We start from the raw sequence: 14,022 nt of genomic DNA, 5'->3' as shown, positions 1-14,022 counted from the left end.
ACTTTTCAATTTTTAAAATTTCATGATTCAAACTCGTTAAAATCTATTAACTAAAATGATTTTGATTTTTTTTTGTAATTATTACGTGGAAATAGCAAACTTACATAGTATTACATGTGAAAATATGTTAACAACATAATATTATAAAAAAATTAGAGTGTTGACAATTCTAATAGCTATTGTTTAAGTAAAGATTAAAATTTTAAAATTTAAAAGTGCGAAAATTAAAAATTACCTAATTAAAGTATAAGTACTAAATTAGCGACTTACGCATATTATATGAACTAATAACAAAATTTGACTTTCTAATTAAATACCGCTAAGACGTTTGTTATTCCCTAGCATAGATATGTAAATGAATCGAGCTTGAACGAATAAGTCTTTGATCATTTCCGTTTATTTATTTTTAAAATTGTTCATGTTAGTTTAGAGTTTCAAAATTTTATTTGTGTATGCTTCTTTAAAATTATGTATATTCATATTCATTCATTTAAATTAAATGAACTTGTTGATGAACATTTAATTAAACATGTTAATGAATAATTAAAAATATATATTTATGAATAACAAACAAACAAATCATAAATAAATACTTTCTTATTTTTACATATAAAAGAATCACACATACATTTTACTAATTATATTATTATAAATAAAATAAACACATAAACAATATTTAATTATATAATAATCAAATAATAAATATATTTTTATGATTTAATAAATGAGTGTTAATGAACATAAATGAACTAAATTTGTGTTGTTTATGCTTAATTCGTTAATAACTAGCATCAAAGGTGGCTATGTTATTGGATTGAGAAAATAACAATAATTTGAAACTTTTTACACTTGTGATTTTAGAGGAAAACGATACTGAATGAGAAAAAAATGACTTGGACATTACTTTTTGTTAGTGTTAGACACACTTTATCTGGATGAAGTATGATCTTCAATCTGAACTTTAACAGCAATGTAATGTATTCGGATGAAGAATGAAGAAAGAAAAACTAGAAATTCAAGCTTTGAGCTTTAAGCAGGAATAGAAACAAAATTTAGAAAGCAAAGAAAAGTGGAGCATATGGAAGGAAATTCTAATGATTTCATTCAAAAGAAACATAGGCTTAAAGCCATTACATATACCAGAATTTGACTGGTCAAAAACAATAAATTCATCACCTAAACATTACCTAACTCCACTAGTTACATAGGGACTAGGTGATTTTGCTTGCAAACATAAACAAAGCTGGTGATCAGCTCTATCACCATCAAATTACATCAAACATAAACTAAACTAAGTTCAAAATGAACTAGAACACAAAATATGGACTAAACAAACTAAACCATGAAAACTGAAACAGTAGCATGGTTCTTCATCTTCATTTGGTTAACTCATATTTCCACTAGATAACTTAAGCTTTGTGATCAAGTCCTTATCTGCGTGAGCTGCATATCCACCTTTGTTGTTGCATGTGTTGCATGGGAACTAACTTCAACACTTTTCAAGTGTTCGGAGTTGAGCCTTTAACACCTCCAAAACCCAAATAACCATACCAGATATCTTATGATAACACTTTAAAACTTGGTGGATTCATCAGTGAAGATAAGAAAATAGAGACCATGGGAAATCTTCTAATCCTTTTTATAGCTTCTTTGGGCCTCTGCCTCTTCGTAGCTTTGCTCTATGTTTTGTACAACTATTGGTGGGTAACTCATCGTGTACAGTTCATCATGAGTTCACAGGGGATCAGAGGACCTCCTTATGAATTTATCCATGGAAACAACAAACAAATTCTTCAAATGCAGAAGGAAGCATATAGCAAACTTATGGCCTTGACGCACGATATATTTCCCAGAGTGTTGCCTCATGTTTACTCCTACATCAAGAAATACGGTGAGAATATGTTGTTTTGGTAGTATTTTTGGATTTCCATGAAGAGATTTTAATTAAATCATTTTTTTAGGGAAGAATTATCTTAGTTGGAATGGAGTTCAAGCTCAACTGGTAATAACAGACCCAGAACTACAAGGTGACAGCCTTGTTACAAGCGAAAGTGAGAAACGGGCAAGGCAAAGGAAATTGGCCAATTATGCCTTCCATGGGGAGAGCTTAAAAGTAAATCACTAGTTTCTAATCTAATTATTGTAGTGGAACATTGATAATGCATGATGGTTTTTACAGAATATGATTCCAGCAATAATTGCTAGCGTTGAAACGATGCTTGAGAAATGGAAAGGTAAGGAAGGCAAAGAGATGGAAGTGTTCCAAGAGTTCGGATTATTGACTTCAGAAATGATATCCAGAACAGCCTTTAGTAGCAGTTACTTGGAAGGAGAGAAGATTTTTGACATGTTGATGAAGTTGTCCGCAATTACAGGCAGAAATATGTATAAAGCAAAGATTCTATTCATCGGGTAACTTCATCTAATCCTTTCTTTAAGGACTAATTCTTTGTTGCCGTTCCAGTTTAAAACGTAGTGTTTTTTTTAAAATAAAAAATAGTAAAACTGTCCAACCAACCTGGGATTAAATAGAAAATTGGTTTTAAAATATGGATTTATTTTAATCTGCTTTTACCTTTTCAGCAAGTTTTGGGAACCTGCTGATGAAATTGAATCAGATAAACTTGCGAAAATGATACATGATTCTGTGATGAAGATTGTTAAACAAAAGGAAGAGAAAGTAATGACCAGAGAAGCTGACAACTTCGGCCGTGATTTTTTGGGATTACTTTTAAATGCCTATCATGATCCGGACGAGAAAATCAGGCTTTCGATACAATATGTGGTAGGTGAGTGTAAATCTTCCTATTTTGCTGGCCAAAAAACAACTAATTCCTTGCTTGCATGGACAATCCTGCTTTTAGCAATAAATGCAGATTGGCAAGACAAAGCAAGAGCAGAGGTGATTGAGGTCTTTGGTAATCAAAACCCAAATTCTCAAGGGATCGCCAAATTAAAGATCGTAAGCAAACTATACAAATTCTAAAGCTTGAAAACTAGCATTGACCATTTATATTAAACTGCAAATTATTATAGTTTGATTTTTTTTCTCAAACAGATTACCATGATTATTAATGAAACTTTACGGCTCTATCCTCCTGTACATGGCGTGGTAAGAAAGGTAGAAAGAGAAGTCTGATTAAGAGAACTTGTCCTACCTACTAATTTAGAGCTCAGCATCCGATACATAGCCCTCCATCATGACCCTGATTTATGGGGAGATGATGTTCATCTTTTCAAACCAGAGAGGTTTGCTGAAGGGATTGCCAAAGCTACCTACAACAATGCAGCTGCATTTCTACCCTTTGGATTGGGACCTCGATCTTGTGTTGGAATGAGCTTTTCAATCACTAAAACTAAAATCCCCCTTTCCATGATTCTGCAACGCTACACTTTCACTATTTCCCCTTCCTATGTTCACGCACCTTTACCAAATCTTTCACTCAAGCCACAACATGGGCTTCACTTACTGTTTCATTCACTACATTAAAATTGTAAAATATTGTATTATATAATAAAATATGGATGCGAAACAATTCCTTTAATGTTAATAGATTTACTCTATTTTGCAACCATATGATGATGATATATGATTTGGGGATTTCATGTTTTGGCTGCTCTTTTGCTTTTTAATTCTAATTTGCTTTAGTAATATATTATATTATATTATTTCTATTTATTATGTAATTTGTATCACATAAAAAAAGTAAATCTAAACATAAAAAGTTTAAGGGTAAAATACTAAAATAGTCACTTTTTGTTTACCTCTCATGTTACATTTTAGTCACTTATGTTTGAAATGTTACGTTTTAGTCCCTTATGTTAACCTGTTGTGACATTTTAGTCACCGAGCTGTTAATTTTCATTAACGGTATAACGACAAGCTGACTTTGGGACGTTAAATCATCATTTCAAACAAAAATTTTAGGTTAAATTATACAATTGCCCCCAATATTTTTTTTCTTTTAAACAATTTATTTTTTTCTTTTATGTTCTTTTAACTTCCCCCCTTTTTTTTCATTCTCTTCTGCTTCTCCTTCTGTTTTTCTCCCTTCTCTATCTTTTTTAACATAATTTTTCTATATTTTCCATTTCTTAAAACTTTTTTATGTTTATGAAAAAAGAAAAGGCAAAAGTTGAAACCAAAATAAACTTGTTTCACATATTCTCACCCCACAGTTACAAACCTTCATCATCTATCATCGCTTTAACGAACCAATTTGGATTTCTCAATGACCTAGCCCACAAGCTCATCTCATTCGAAGACCTCGCCAGTGGTGACTTATGGTAGTCCACCCTCAACAAAGTTTCTTGAACTCATTCCCTTAACCTCCTAACCAACCCCCACAACCACCTTATCTATCTCACCTACAACATTCTCGCCCTCTTGAAACTACGTTCTTTCATGGATTCGTCAAATGAGCTCTACACTCTCAGTGACTAAAATGACCACCATACAAAACTTACCCTCAACTTTACCCAAACCAGTTTGGTTCCATGCTCTATCTCTCTCTTTGATTCATCCATGCTCGACTTTCAATCAAGTTTGTTTGGGGATATCCAGGAAGGTTTAGATCAATATTATTGCACATTTAATTTTTTTTTAGAAAATAAAAGAAAATGAAATGAATAATCCATACGATTCTGTAAATGTTTGGAAATGGAAAAAAATTGTTTTCAATATAAAGAATTTAATTTATGTTTAGATTTGATTAAGGATATGATTTTTTATATTGATTAGTTAGATCCTATTTTAGTTTCAAAATTAGGTTATATTCAAATCGCGATTTGATTAAGAATGATTGATATTTCGTTTTGAGTGAAATTTAATTTAGGAATCATGTGAGAAAAACAAAGATTTGGTTTATTTTGTGGGCAAAGATTATATTTTTGTAGTGAAGAATATGAGAAGAGAGATACATAAAGGGGAAGAAGAAAAGGAAAAGAAAAAAAATTAAATTGTTCAAACAAATAAAAGTATGGGGACTTGTTTTAACAAATGGAAAATATAGAAAAACTATGTTAAAAAGAAATGGAGAACGGAGGAAAACAAAGAGGAAAGGAGGGAGAATGGAAAATAAAGAATTAAAAAGGAAAGTTCAAAGAATATAAAAGAAAAAAATTAAATTATTCAAAATGAAAAAATATATATGGACCAATTGTAAAATTTAACCTAAATTTTTATTTGAAATAATAATTTAATGTGCCACATTAGCTTATCGTTACACCATTAAATACAGTTAACGCTTAGTGACTATATATACACGTGTCATATCCCAAATTGTTTAGGACCAAGCTGCAAACTTATTCATGAGTCTATATATACACATGTGTCATATCTCACATTGCTTAATAAAAGGGAAACGAGAATTTGGGTCTATATAAAGATCTGCTTTCTTAGTTTTATTTCCATATTAATTGGTGACACCATAAAATGAAAAAAAAATGGTGTTGCCACTTTGGGTCTTTATAAATGCTTATTCTCATAAATTTTCAAAAAATTTGGTCTATTTTTATAATTTTTTTTAAAAAAGACCTTTTTTGAAAATTTAATCCGAAAACGGGCAAAAGCGCGTCCATGTCAGCGTGTTTTTGTTGCCACATCAGCAAGGTGCGTTCATGTCAGAGCATTTTGCGTTGACATGGCAAAATCGCTCCCCTAAGGGCGCTTTTTGTTGAAATTTTTCCTTAAAACGCTCTTACGTGGACACGTTTTGCCAAAATCAGCCATTTCTGATAAATAATGTAGAAATTAGCTCATTTCTATAAATATACTTGGAAATGGTCATTTATAAGTAAATTAATTGTACAAAAGATAAGGTAGATTGATTTTTGTGTTTTTTGCCCCACCAATGTCCATTGCATGCATTTAATGAGAGTGGCAATTTTCACTCTGAGTGACAATAATTGTAGCACTATTTTTTTGACTAATAATTGTACTACTTTTGTTTTTGAAGAAATATAATTGTCCTACTTGGGGTTAAAATAAAAGTGACAATTATATCTAACATAGGGGAAGTTAGAATTTTCTTTTAGAGAATCGAAATTAAATTATATATAATTTTATTATTTTAATAGTTTGTATTTATATAGTTTTTAAGAGATTAAATTAAATTATTATCATTTTTAAAAAGATAAAAGTGTAATTTTATTATTACTACTTTAAACTTTTATAATAATCTAAAATGAAAATTTTTAAAAATGTCTACTCTTATAATTAACATCCTTTTTAAAAATAAGAATTATTATCTTGACAAAAATCATTTAGAATGTTCAAATCCTACAAAACATTTTACAATACCCAAAATCCTTCTTATGATTCATATTTTCAATTTTAATACAAATTTTAGTTATTTTTGAAATTATGTTAAATTTTACTATTTGTTCATCTTAACTTTTTTTTTAAAGTTATAGAATTAATTCATATGCTTTAATTCAGATACTTTTAACTCTTATATATATATTTTTAGTTTTAAATTTTTAATCGTAACTTAAATTGTAGTAATTAAATCTGTTAAGATTAATTCTATTATTAGTTTTTGTTTTCTAATTTCTATCATTTTTTAGTTTTCTTTTATTCTTTTCAAATTTTCAAATTTTTAAATTTTCGAATTTTAATCATGATTCAAACAACAATCATTAAAATTCATTAACTAAAACAATCTGACTCTTTGTAATTATTATGTGGAAATAGCAAACTTACATGGTATTACACATGATAATATGTTAACAACATAATATTATAAAAAAAATTAGAGTTTTGACAATTCTAATGACTATTGTTTGGGTCAAGATTGAAATTTTAAAATTTAAAAGTGCGAAGACTAAAGTTAGTGACTTACGCATATTATATGGACTAATAATAAAATTTGATTTTCTAATTAAATACCGCTAAGACATTTGTTATTTCCTAGCATAGGTTTGTAAATGAATCGAGCTTGAATAAATAAATCTCTGATCATTTTCATTTATTTATTTTTAAAATTGTTCATGTTGATTTAGAGTTTCGGAATTTTATTTGTGTATGCTTCTTTAAAATTATGTATATTCATATTCATTCATTTAAATTAAACAAACTTGTTGATGAACATTTAATTAAACAATTAAATATATATATTTATGAATAACAAACAAACAAACCATAAATAAATACTTTCTTATTTTTACATATAAAAGAATCATACAATCATTTTACTAATTATATTATTATAAATAAAATAAACACATAAACAATATTTAATTATATAATAATCAAATAATAAATATATTTTTATGATTTAATAAACGAGTGTTAATGAACATAAATGAACTAAATTTGTGTTGTTCATGCTTAATTCGATAATAAACTAGCATCAAAGGTGGCTATGTTATTGGATTGAGAAAATAACAATAATTTCAAACTTTTTATGCTTGTGATTTTAGAGGAAAACGATACTAAATGAGAAAAAAATGACTTACATATTTTAGTCACCGAGCTGCTAATTATCATTAATGGTGTAACGTTAAGCTGAAGTAGGACGTTAAATCATCCTTTCAACAAAAAAAAGGTTAAATTATACAATTGGTCCCCATATTTTTTTCGTTTTGAACAATTTAATTTTTTTTCTTTTATGTTCTTTTAATTTTTCCCCTTTTTTTCTTTATTTTCCATTCTCTTCTCACCCTAAAGTTGAAACCAAAATAAACTTGTTTCGCATATTCTCACCCTAAAGTTACAAACCCTTATCATCCATCGTCGCTTTAACAAATCAATTTGGATTTCTCAATGACCTAGCCCACAAGCTCACCTCATTTGAAGACCTCGCCAGTGGTGACTTATGGTAGTCTACCCTCAACAAAGTTTCTCGAGCTCATTCCCTTAACTTCCTAACCAACCCCCACGACCACCTTATCTATCTTACCTACAACATTCTCGCCCTCTTGAAACTACACTCTTTCACGGATTCGTCAAACGAGCTCTACACTCTCAATGACTAAAATGGCTACCATACAAAACTTATCCTCAACTTTACCCAAACCAGTTTGGTTCCATGCTCCCTTTCTCTCTTCGGTTCATCTATGCTCGACTTCCAATCAAGCTTGTTTGGGGATATCCAAGAAGTTTTAGATCAATTTTATTGCATGCTTACTTTTATTTGTCAGAAAATAAAAGAAAATGAAAGGAATAATCTACACAATTCTGTAAATGTTTGGAAATGGAAAAAAATTGTTTTGAACATAAAGAATTTAATTTATGTTTAGATTTGATTAAGGATATAATTTTTTATATTGATTAGTTAGATCCAATTTTTGTTTCAAAATTAGGTTATATTCAAATTGAGATTTGATTAAGAATGATTGATATTTGGTTTTAAATGAAATTTAATTTAGGAATCATGTGAGAAAAACAAGGATTTGGTTTATTTTGTAGGCAAAGATTATATTTTTTTAGTGAAGAATATGAGAAGAGAGATACATAAATGGGAAGAAGAAAAGGAAAAGGAAAAAATTAAAGAATAAAAATGGAAAGTTTAAAGAACATAAAAGAAAAATAAAAGTATGGGGACTTGTTTTAACAAATGGAAAATATAGAAATATTATGTTAAAAGAAATCGAGAAGGGAGGAAAACAGAGAAGGTATGAGGGAGAATGGAAAATAAAGAATAAAAATGGAAAGTTCAAAGAACATAAAAGAAAAATAATTAAATTGTTCAAAATGAAAAAAATATAGGGACCAATTGCATAATTTAACCTAAATTTTTTGTTTGAAATGATGATTTAACGTGTCACTTTAGCTTACCGTTACACCGTTAAGTACAATTAACGCTGAGTGACTAAAATGTTACAATACGATAATATAAGTGACTAAAATGTAAAATTTCAAACATAACTGACTAAAATGTAACCTGAGACAAACAAAAATAACTATTTTAGTATTTTACCCAAAGTTTAATTGTTTATATTTAAAATTTTAATAAAAATATATAATATTATTTAATATTAAATTAAAAATAATTTAATCTATTTTTTAAGAAAAAATATAAATGCATATAAAATAGATTTAAATTAACTATTTATAAATACAGATGAATTTGAATAAAGTGTAAAACTCATGTTTTTTTTTTGAATTTAAACTGCCTGATGCATTAAAAATAAAGGAAAGATTAAAAAGATTACAATTTCCTAAACCCTGTTCGTTTCTAAGCCAAACAGTTGTCACTGTAATGCCCCAAAATTTGAACGTTTGATTGTTAAATCTTGTTGTAATTGATTATTTGCTTTAATGGTTAGTTGTTTTATGTAGGTGTTTGAGATTAAGGGTTTAAGTCTCATTTTTGGAAAAAATTACTATTTGTGTGTCTAAACCTTTATCATTGAGCTTTCAACTTAAGTTTAATTCTGTGTGATTTTGTGTCAAGAATGAGTTTGTTGGTTTAATGGTTAAGCTTTTTTATATCCTTTGGTTTTGTGTTCGAGTCTCTACATAATCAAAAAGGAAATATAATTTTTGTGCTATTTTGTAAAATTTGATTGCTTTTAAAATTAACTAAATTGTTTCCCTATTTCCCTCTTCTTAATTTTTATGTTTTTATTTCTCTTCCTTTTTATTGTTTTCTTCTTCTCCTCTACTCTTCTTTTTCTTTTATTTTCTTTCCGTTAATCTTACTGTTGTTCTATCGAGGGAATTGTGTATTTTGTTGTGTTCGACTGAAAGGTTTCAACGTAAGTTTTGTTGTCGAAATTTTGTTAATGTCACTTTCGTTCTTTATTTGTCAAATTGGGTTTTTTATTTTTCTTCTGTTTGTTTTGTTCGATTTCTCTGTTTGAAGTGTTCAATTGGTTCTATTTTAGGTGAAAATCTTGAGAATAACAATCTCCAAACGCTTTAGGTCCGTGAATTGTTGTAGCGTGTGAGAGTAAGTGTTTGATTTTTTGAGTTGGGTTTTGGGTTGAAGCTTTTCGACATATCTTTGGTTTTGTATGCTAATTCTAACAATTCGGTTGCAAATAGTTGTTTAATTGGTCGCTGGATTGTCATTTTTAGGTTTTGGGTTCATCTCCGGTGCTTTTACATCGAAACCGTGTAAGGTGTGTAACGATAACCAAGTTTTCTATGAATGGCGAAAGCTGGAATCCATGGCTATTGATGCCACACAGCCCTGTTCTACGCCATATGGTAAGCCATGTAACTCTCTGACTTGGGTCATACGAGCGTGTGTCCAGGTCGTGTGAGGGACTGTTTTGATTGTGAGTCACATGGGCAAATGACATGGGTGTATATCTGGACCGTGTAACTCTCACACGAGCGTGTACCGAGCCGTGTGGACCACACAGGCTAGTCATCTAGGCTGTGTGAATAAAGTAAATAGTAAATTAAAAAAATATAAATGCATATAAAATAGATTTAAATTAACTATTTACAAATACAGATGGATTTGAATAAAGTGTAATACTCATTTTTTTTAATTTAAACCGCCCGATGCATAAAAAATAAAGGAAATATTAAAAAGATTACAATTTCCTAAACCCTGCTCCGTTTCTAAGCCAAACAATTGTCACTCTATCATTGCCTACTATGAATGGTGCCTCAAGTAAACTAAACACCTAAAAAAACTAAGCAAAACACTTAAACATTAAGCAAAAAAAACTATAACACCCTTAACTCGTCTCCGTCTCTGAATTAGGGTTACGGAGCATTACCATACAAATTAAAACATTTAACATCAAAACAGAAACAATTATGCAACTTAATTTCAACATCTAACAACTTAATAAAATCATAGTAAAATTAAACCGAGCCTTCGAGGCCTTAAAAATAACTTGGAAACAATTAGGGATAAATTTGAAACAAAACATAAAATTTTGGAAAAACATGAAAATTTGGAAAATAAAGGTCACACGGCCGTGTGACATAGTCCAAGACTATATGGACATTTGAAGTATGGACACATGGTCGTGTCCCAACCCATGTGTCTGCTCGTGTGGGTATTCGAAAAAGAGTCACATGACCGTGTCGCAAGCTGTGTGTGCATTCAATGTTGGGTCACACAGCCGTGTGCTAGACTGTGTTACAACCTGACTTGAGACACACGACCGTGTGGGGCACACAACTGTTTGACAGCCCGTGTCCCAGGCCATGTGCAGCATAAGTTGCCCCCAAAACAAGCCATTTCAAAACCAAATATTACACAAAGCGTGCCTTTTCATGTAACTATAGCATTTCTAATATGCTCTCATGAGCTGTGAAATGGGCTCATTTAGACGAGCTGTGGGTCGAGATGTTAGCTACAAAATTGATAAAATATTGTATTATATAATAAAATGTGGATGCAAAACTATTCCTTGTAATGTCCATCGATTTACTCTATTTTGCAACCATATGATGATATATGGTTTGGGGATTTCATGTTTTGGTTGGTCTAATGCTTTTTAATTCTAATTTGCTTTATGATGATATATGGTGTGTGACACACGACTTGCCATATGGGCATGTGTTAAGGCCATGTGTGCCCTGCATCTTAAAAATGAGAAACAAAATGTCTAGGTTTAGATACACGGCCTAGCACACGGGCATGTGGCTTGGCTGTGTGACACATATAGACTCTAACATGGCCGTGTGATACGGCCGTGTGAAGTCTGCATTTAATTACCACATGGCATAGCAACACGGGAGTGTGCTCAGGCCGTGTGACTTAAGTTTCTTCATGGATGCAAGTTAGAGAGGTACACGCCCTAGAAACACGGCCATGTGGGCTACACGGGCGTGTTCCACGCCACACGGGCGTGTGACCCTTTTTACATGAAAATTTTTCTAATTTTTCTAAAAAGCTTTCGAAATTCTCGGTTTAATCCTGAATCATTTCCAATGCATGTTTTGAGCCTCGACGGCTCGTAATAGTGACAATATGTATGCTTTTGGAAATTTTTTAAATTTGAGTGGAAATTATTGTCTCTATTTTGAATGTTTGCTTGTGAATAAGTCCGATAATGCCTTGTACCCTATTCCAACGTTGAATACGGGTAAGGGGTGTTACATTTATTTTTTATTTTTTTTTATAAAATTTGAAATTTAACCCTCAACTTAGGTTAAATTTTTAAAGGATATCATGGTTTTTAAAATTTTTTACATAAAAAGAAATTGAATAATTTTCTATTTTAAAGAATTTTTTGATATATTTATAATTTATTTAGAATTATCGTTAAAAAATACCACAATGGATACTTATTTTTTTCACTTCAATTTTTAATGATTTTATCCCAATAAATATTTTTTTTAGTGGCCAAAATAGAAGTGATCTAAAAATTGAGTAACTAAAATAAAAATGTAAGCATAATGTATAGAAATCAAGATTTAATACTTAGATAACCAAAACCAAAACATTTTAAAAATTAAGTAACGAAATTACAAAAAAATTTTCTTAAGTAATCAAAATGTAAGCTTCCCAAAAATTAGGTGAACAAATATGTAAGTTACCTTAAATCCATGATTTAAGTTCTTCGAGAACTAGCCATTTAGTGTAGTTTAAAGACGATAACTTTAAAACAAAAATTAAAGAAAAAAAAGGATGATATCTTTGACTTCATGATTTGGTTTGACCTCCTTTACACGCATTTTTATTTTTTGACTAAAACCTTTGCACACTCACTATGCATATAATTAACATTTTACACATTTTTAAAATAAGAATTATTATCTTCAAAATATCACGCTAGATAAGTCTTATAGGTGAATTTTATTTTTTTAATTAGCTCTTTACGTCGATTTTAACTTTAATTAGGGAAATAAGTTATTTTTAAAAAATGTAAAAGCGCGTCTAGTTGGGTGTGTTTTTTTATACAGTTTTTTTTACTTTTTTTTATTACAATTAGTTTCTTTAATTGGATTATTAAATACTTATAGTTTTATTCTTAAGTTTCAGGTTAAATTTATCTCCCACTCACATTTATATTTTTTTAAACTTTTTTTTAATGAATATTTTTAACATATTAACTTCTTTAGCTAAATGACTAAATAATAATATTTTCATCATTGAGACTCAGATTCAATTCTCATTTTCTAAACACATTTGTAATTTTTATTTTATATTGTTTCAAATTTTTTAATTAATAAATATTTTGTTTTTAATTTTTTTATTCTAATTTATCTTTTTAATTAATAATTCTTTTATTCATAAAATCAAATAATTATTACAAATATGATTATTTTTTATTAAATATAATTTTTATGTGTAATATTTTTTTCAATCCATATCATGAGTTTAGTAAATATTTTTGTATGTGTATTTAAAATATTTCACATATAAAAATCTTTGAAATATCATACTCACAATCTAGATGAAAAAAATAATATTTGAAATATTTTACATATAAAAATAATAATTATATTTGAAATAATTATTTCATTTTATAATATTAGAAATCACCATACCCACAATACATGGAGAAAATAAATTCTTGACATATAAATATTATATATAAAGAAAAGTATATAAAAAAATTATATGAATATCTTATTAAGTGGATGTCTATCAAGATCAAGATAAGTTTTGATGTACTTTATGTAATACCTTAAACCCAGCTTAGAAGTTATGACTGAATGTGGAGAAATTACATCAACTCATTTGGAAAACTAATTTCAGTAAATATTTAGCAAATACAATTTTCACAAACAGTCATTAGAAAGCTATTTGTTCGCTTCCAGAAAACACTTAAGAAGTTACTTAATTTTGTAGTGGAAAACCTTTTCCGGAGTTTTAGTTTTGAAAACCGAAGTCTATTTCGTCGACTTAAGGGATTTTACAGTCCCGCGTTAGAAAATATCAATTACTGACGAGTTAATCAAAAACCTAAGATGAATTCAAAAATAGATTACAACCCAAAAGATCAAAACAAAAAAATACGAAATTCACCATATCTATATTAAGTGCAAAAAAAATCCGAGCTCTCACACGCCATCCGGTCCTAAGTTAGAGGTTTACCTGAACAGACAAAGATAAAACGAAGGGGTGAGCTATGGAGCTGAGTGTATAACTATACTCAAAC

The 14,022-nt window shown here is 29.3% G+C and overlaps 1 protein-coding gene across 1 annotated transcript in view; it reads left to right on the top strand.

Moving 5' to 3' along the window:
- The first annotated feature begins 1,455 nt into the window (after positions 1–1,455).
- The window catches only part of LOC107894643 (cytochrome P450 CYP749A22), a 47,399-nt gene continuing 34,832 nt past the window's right edge, over positions 1,456–14,022 (top strand). The window contains exons 1-2 of the mRNA XM_041084916.1: positions 1,456–1,891; positions 1,962–2,113. Coding sequence (XP_040940850.1) covers positions 1,618–1,891; positions 1,962–2,113 — 426 coding nt within the window. The 5' untranslated portion in view covers positions 1,456–1,617. The remainder of the gene's footprint in view (positions 1,892–1,961; positions 2,114–14,022) is intronic.

The sequence above is a fragment of the Gossypium hirsutum genome, chromosome A13 (assembly GCF_007990345.1).
Source record: "Gossypium hirsutum isolate 1008001.06 chromosome A13, Gossypium_hirsutum_v2.1, whole genome shotgun sequence".
Taxonomy (NCBI): domain Eukaryota; kingdom Viridiplantae; phylum Streptophyta; class Magnoliopsida; order Malvales; family Malvaceae; genus Gossypium; species Gossypium hirsutum.
Note: the sequence above shows the minus strand (reverse complement) of the source record. Positions and strands in the feature narration are given on the sequence as shown.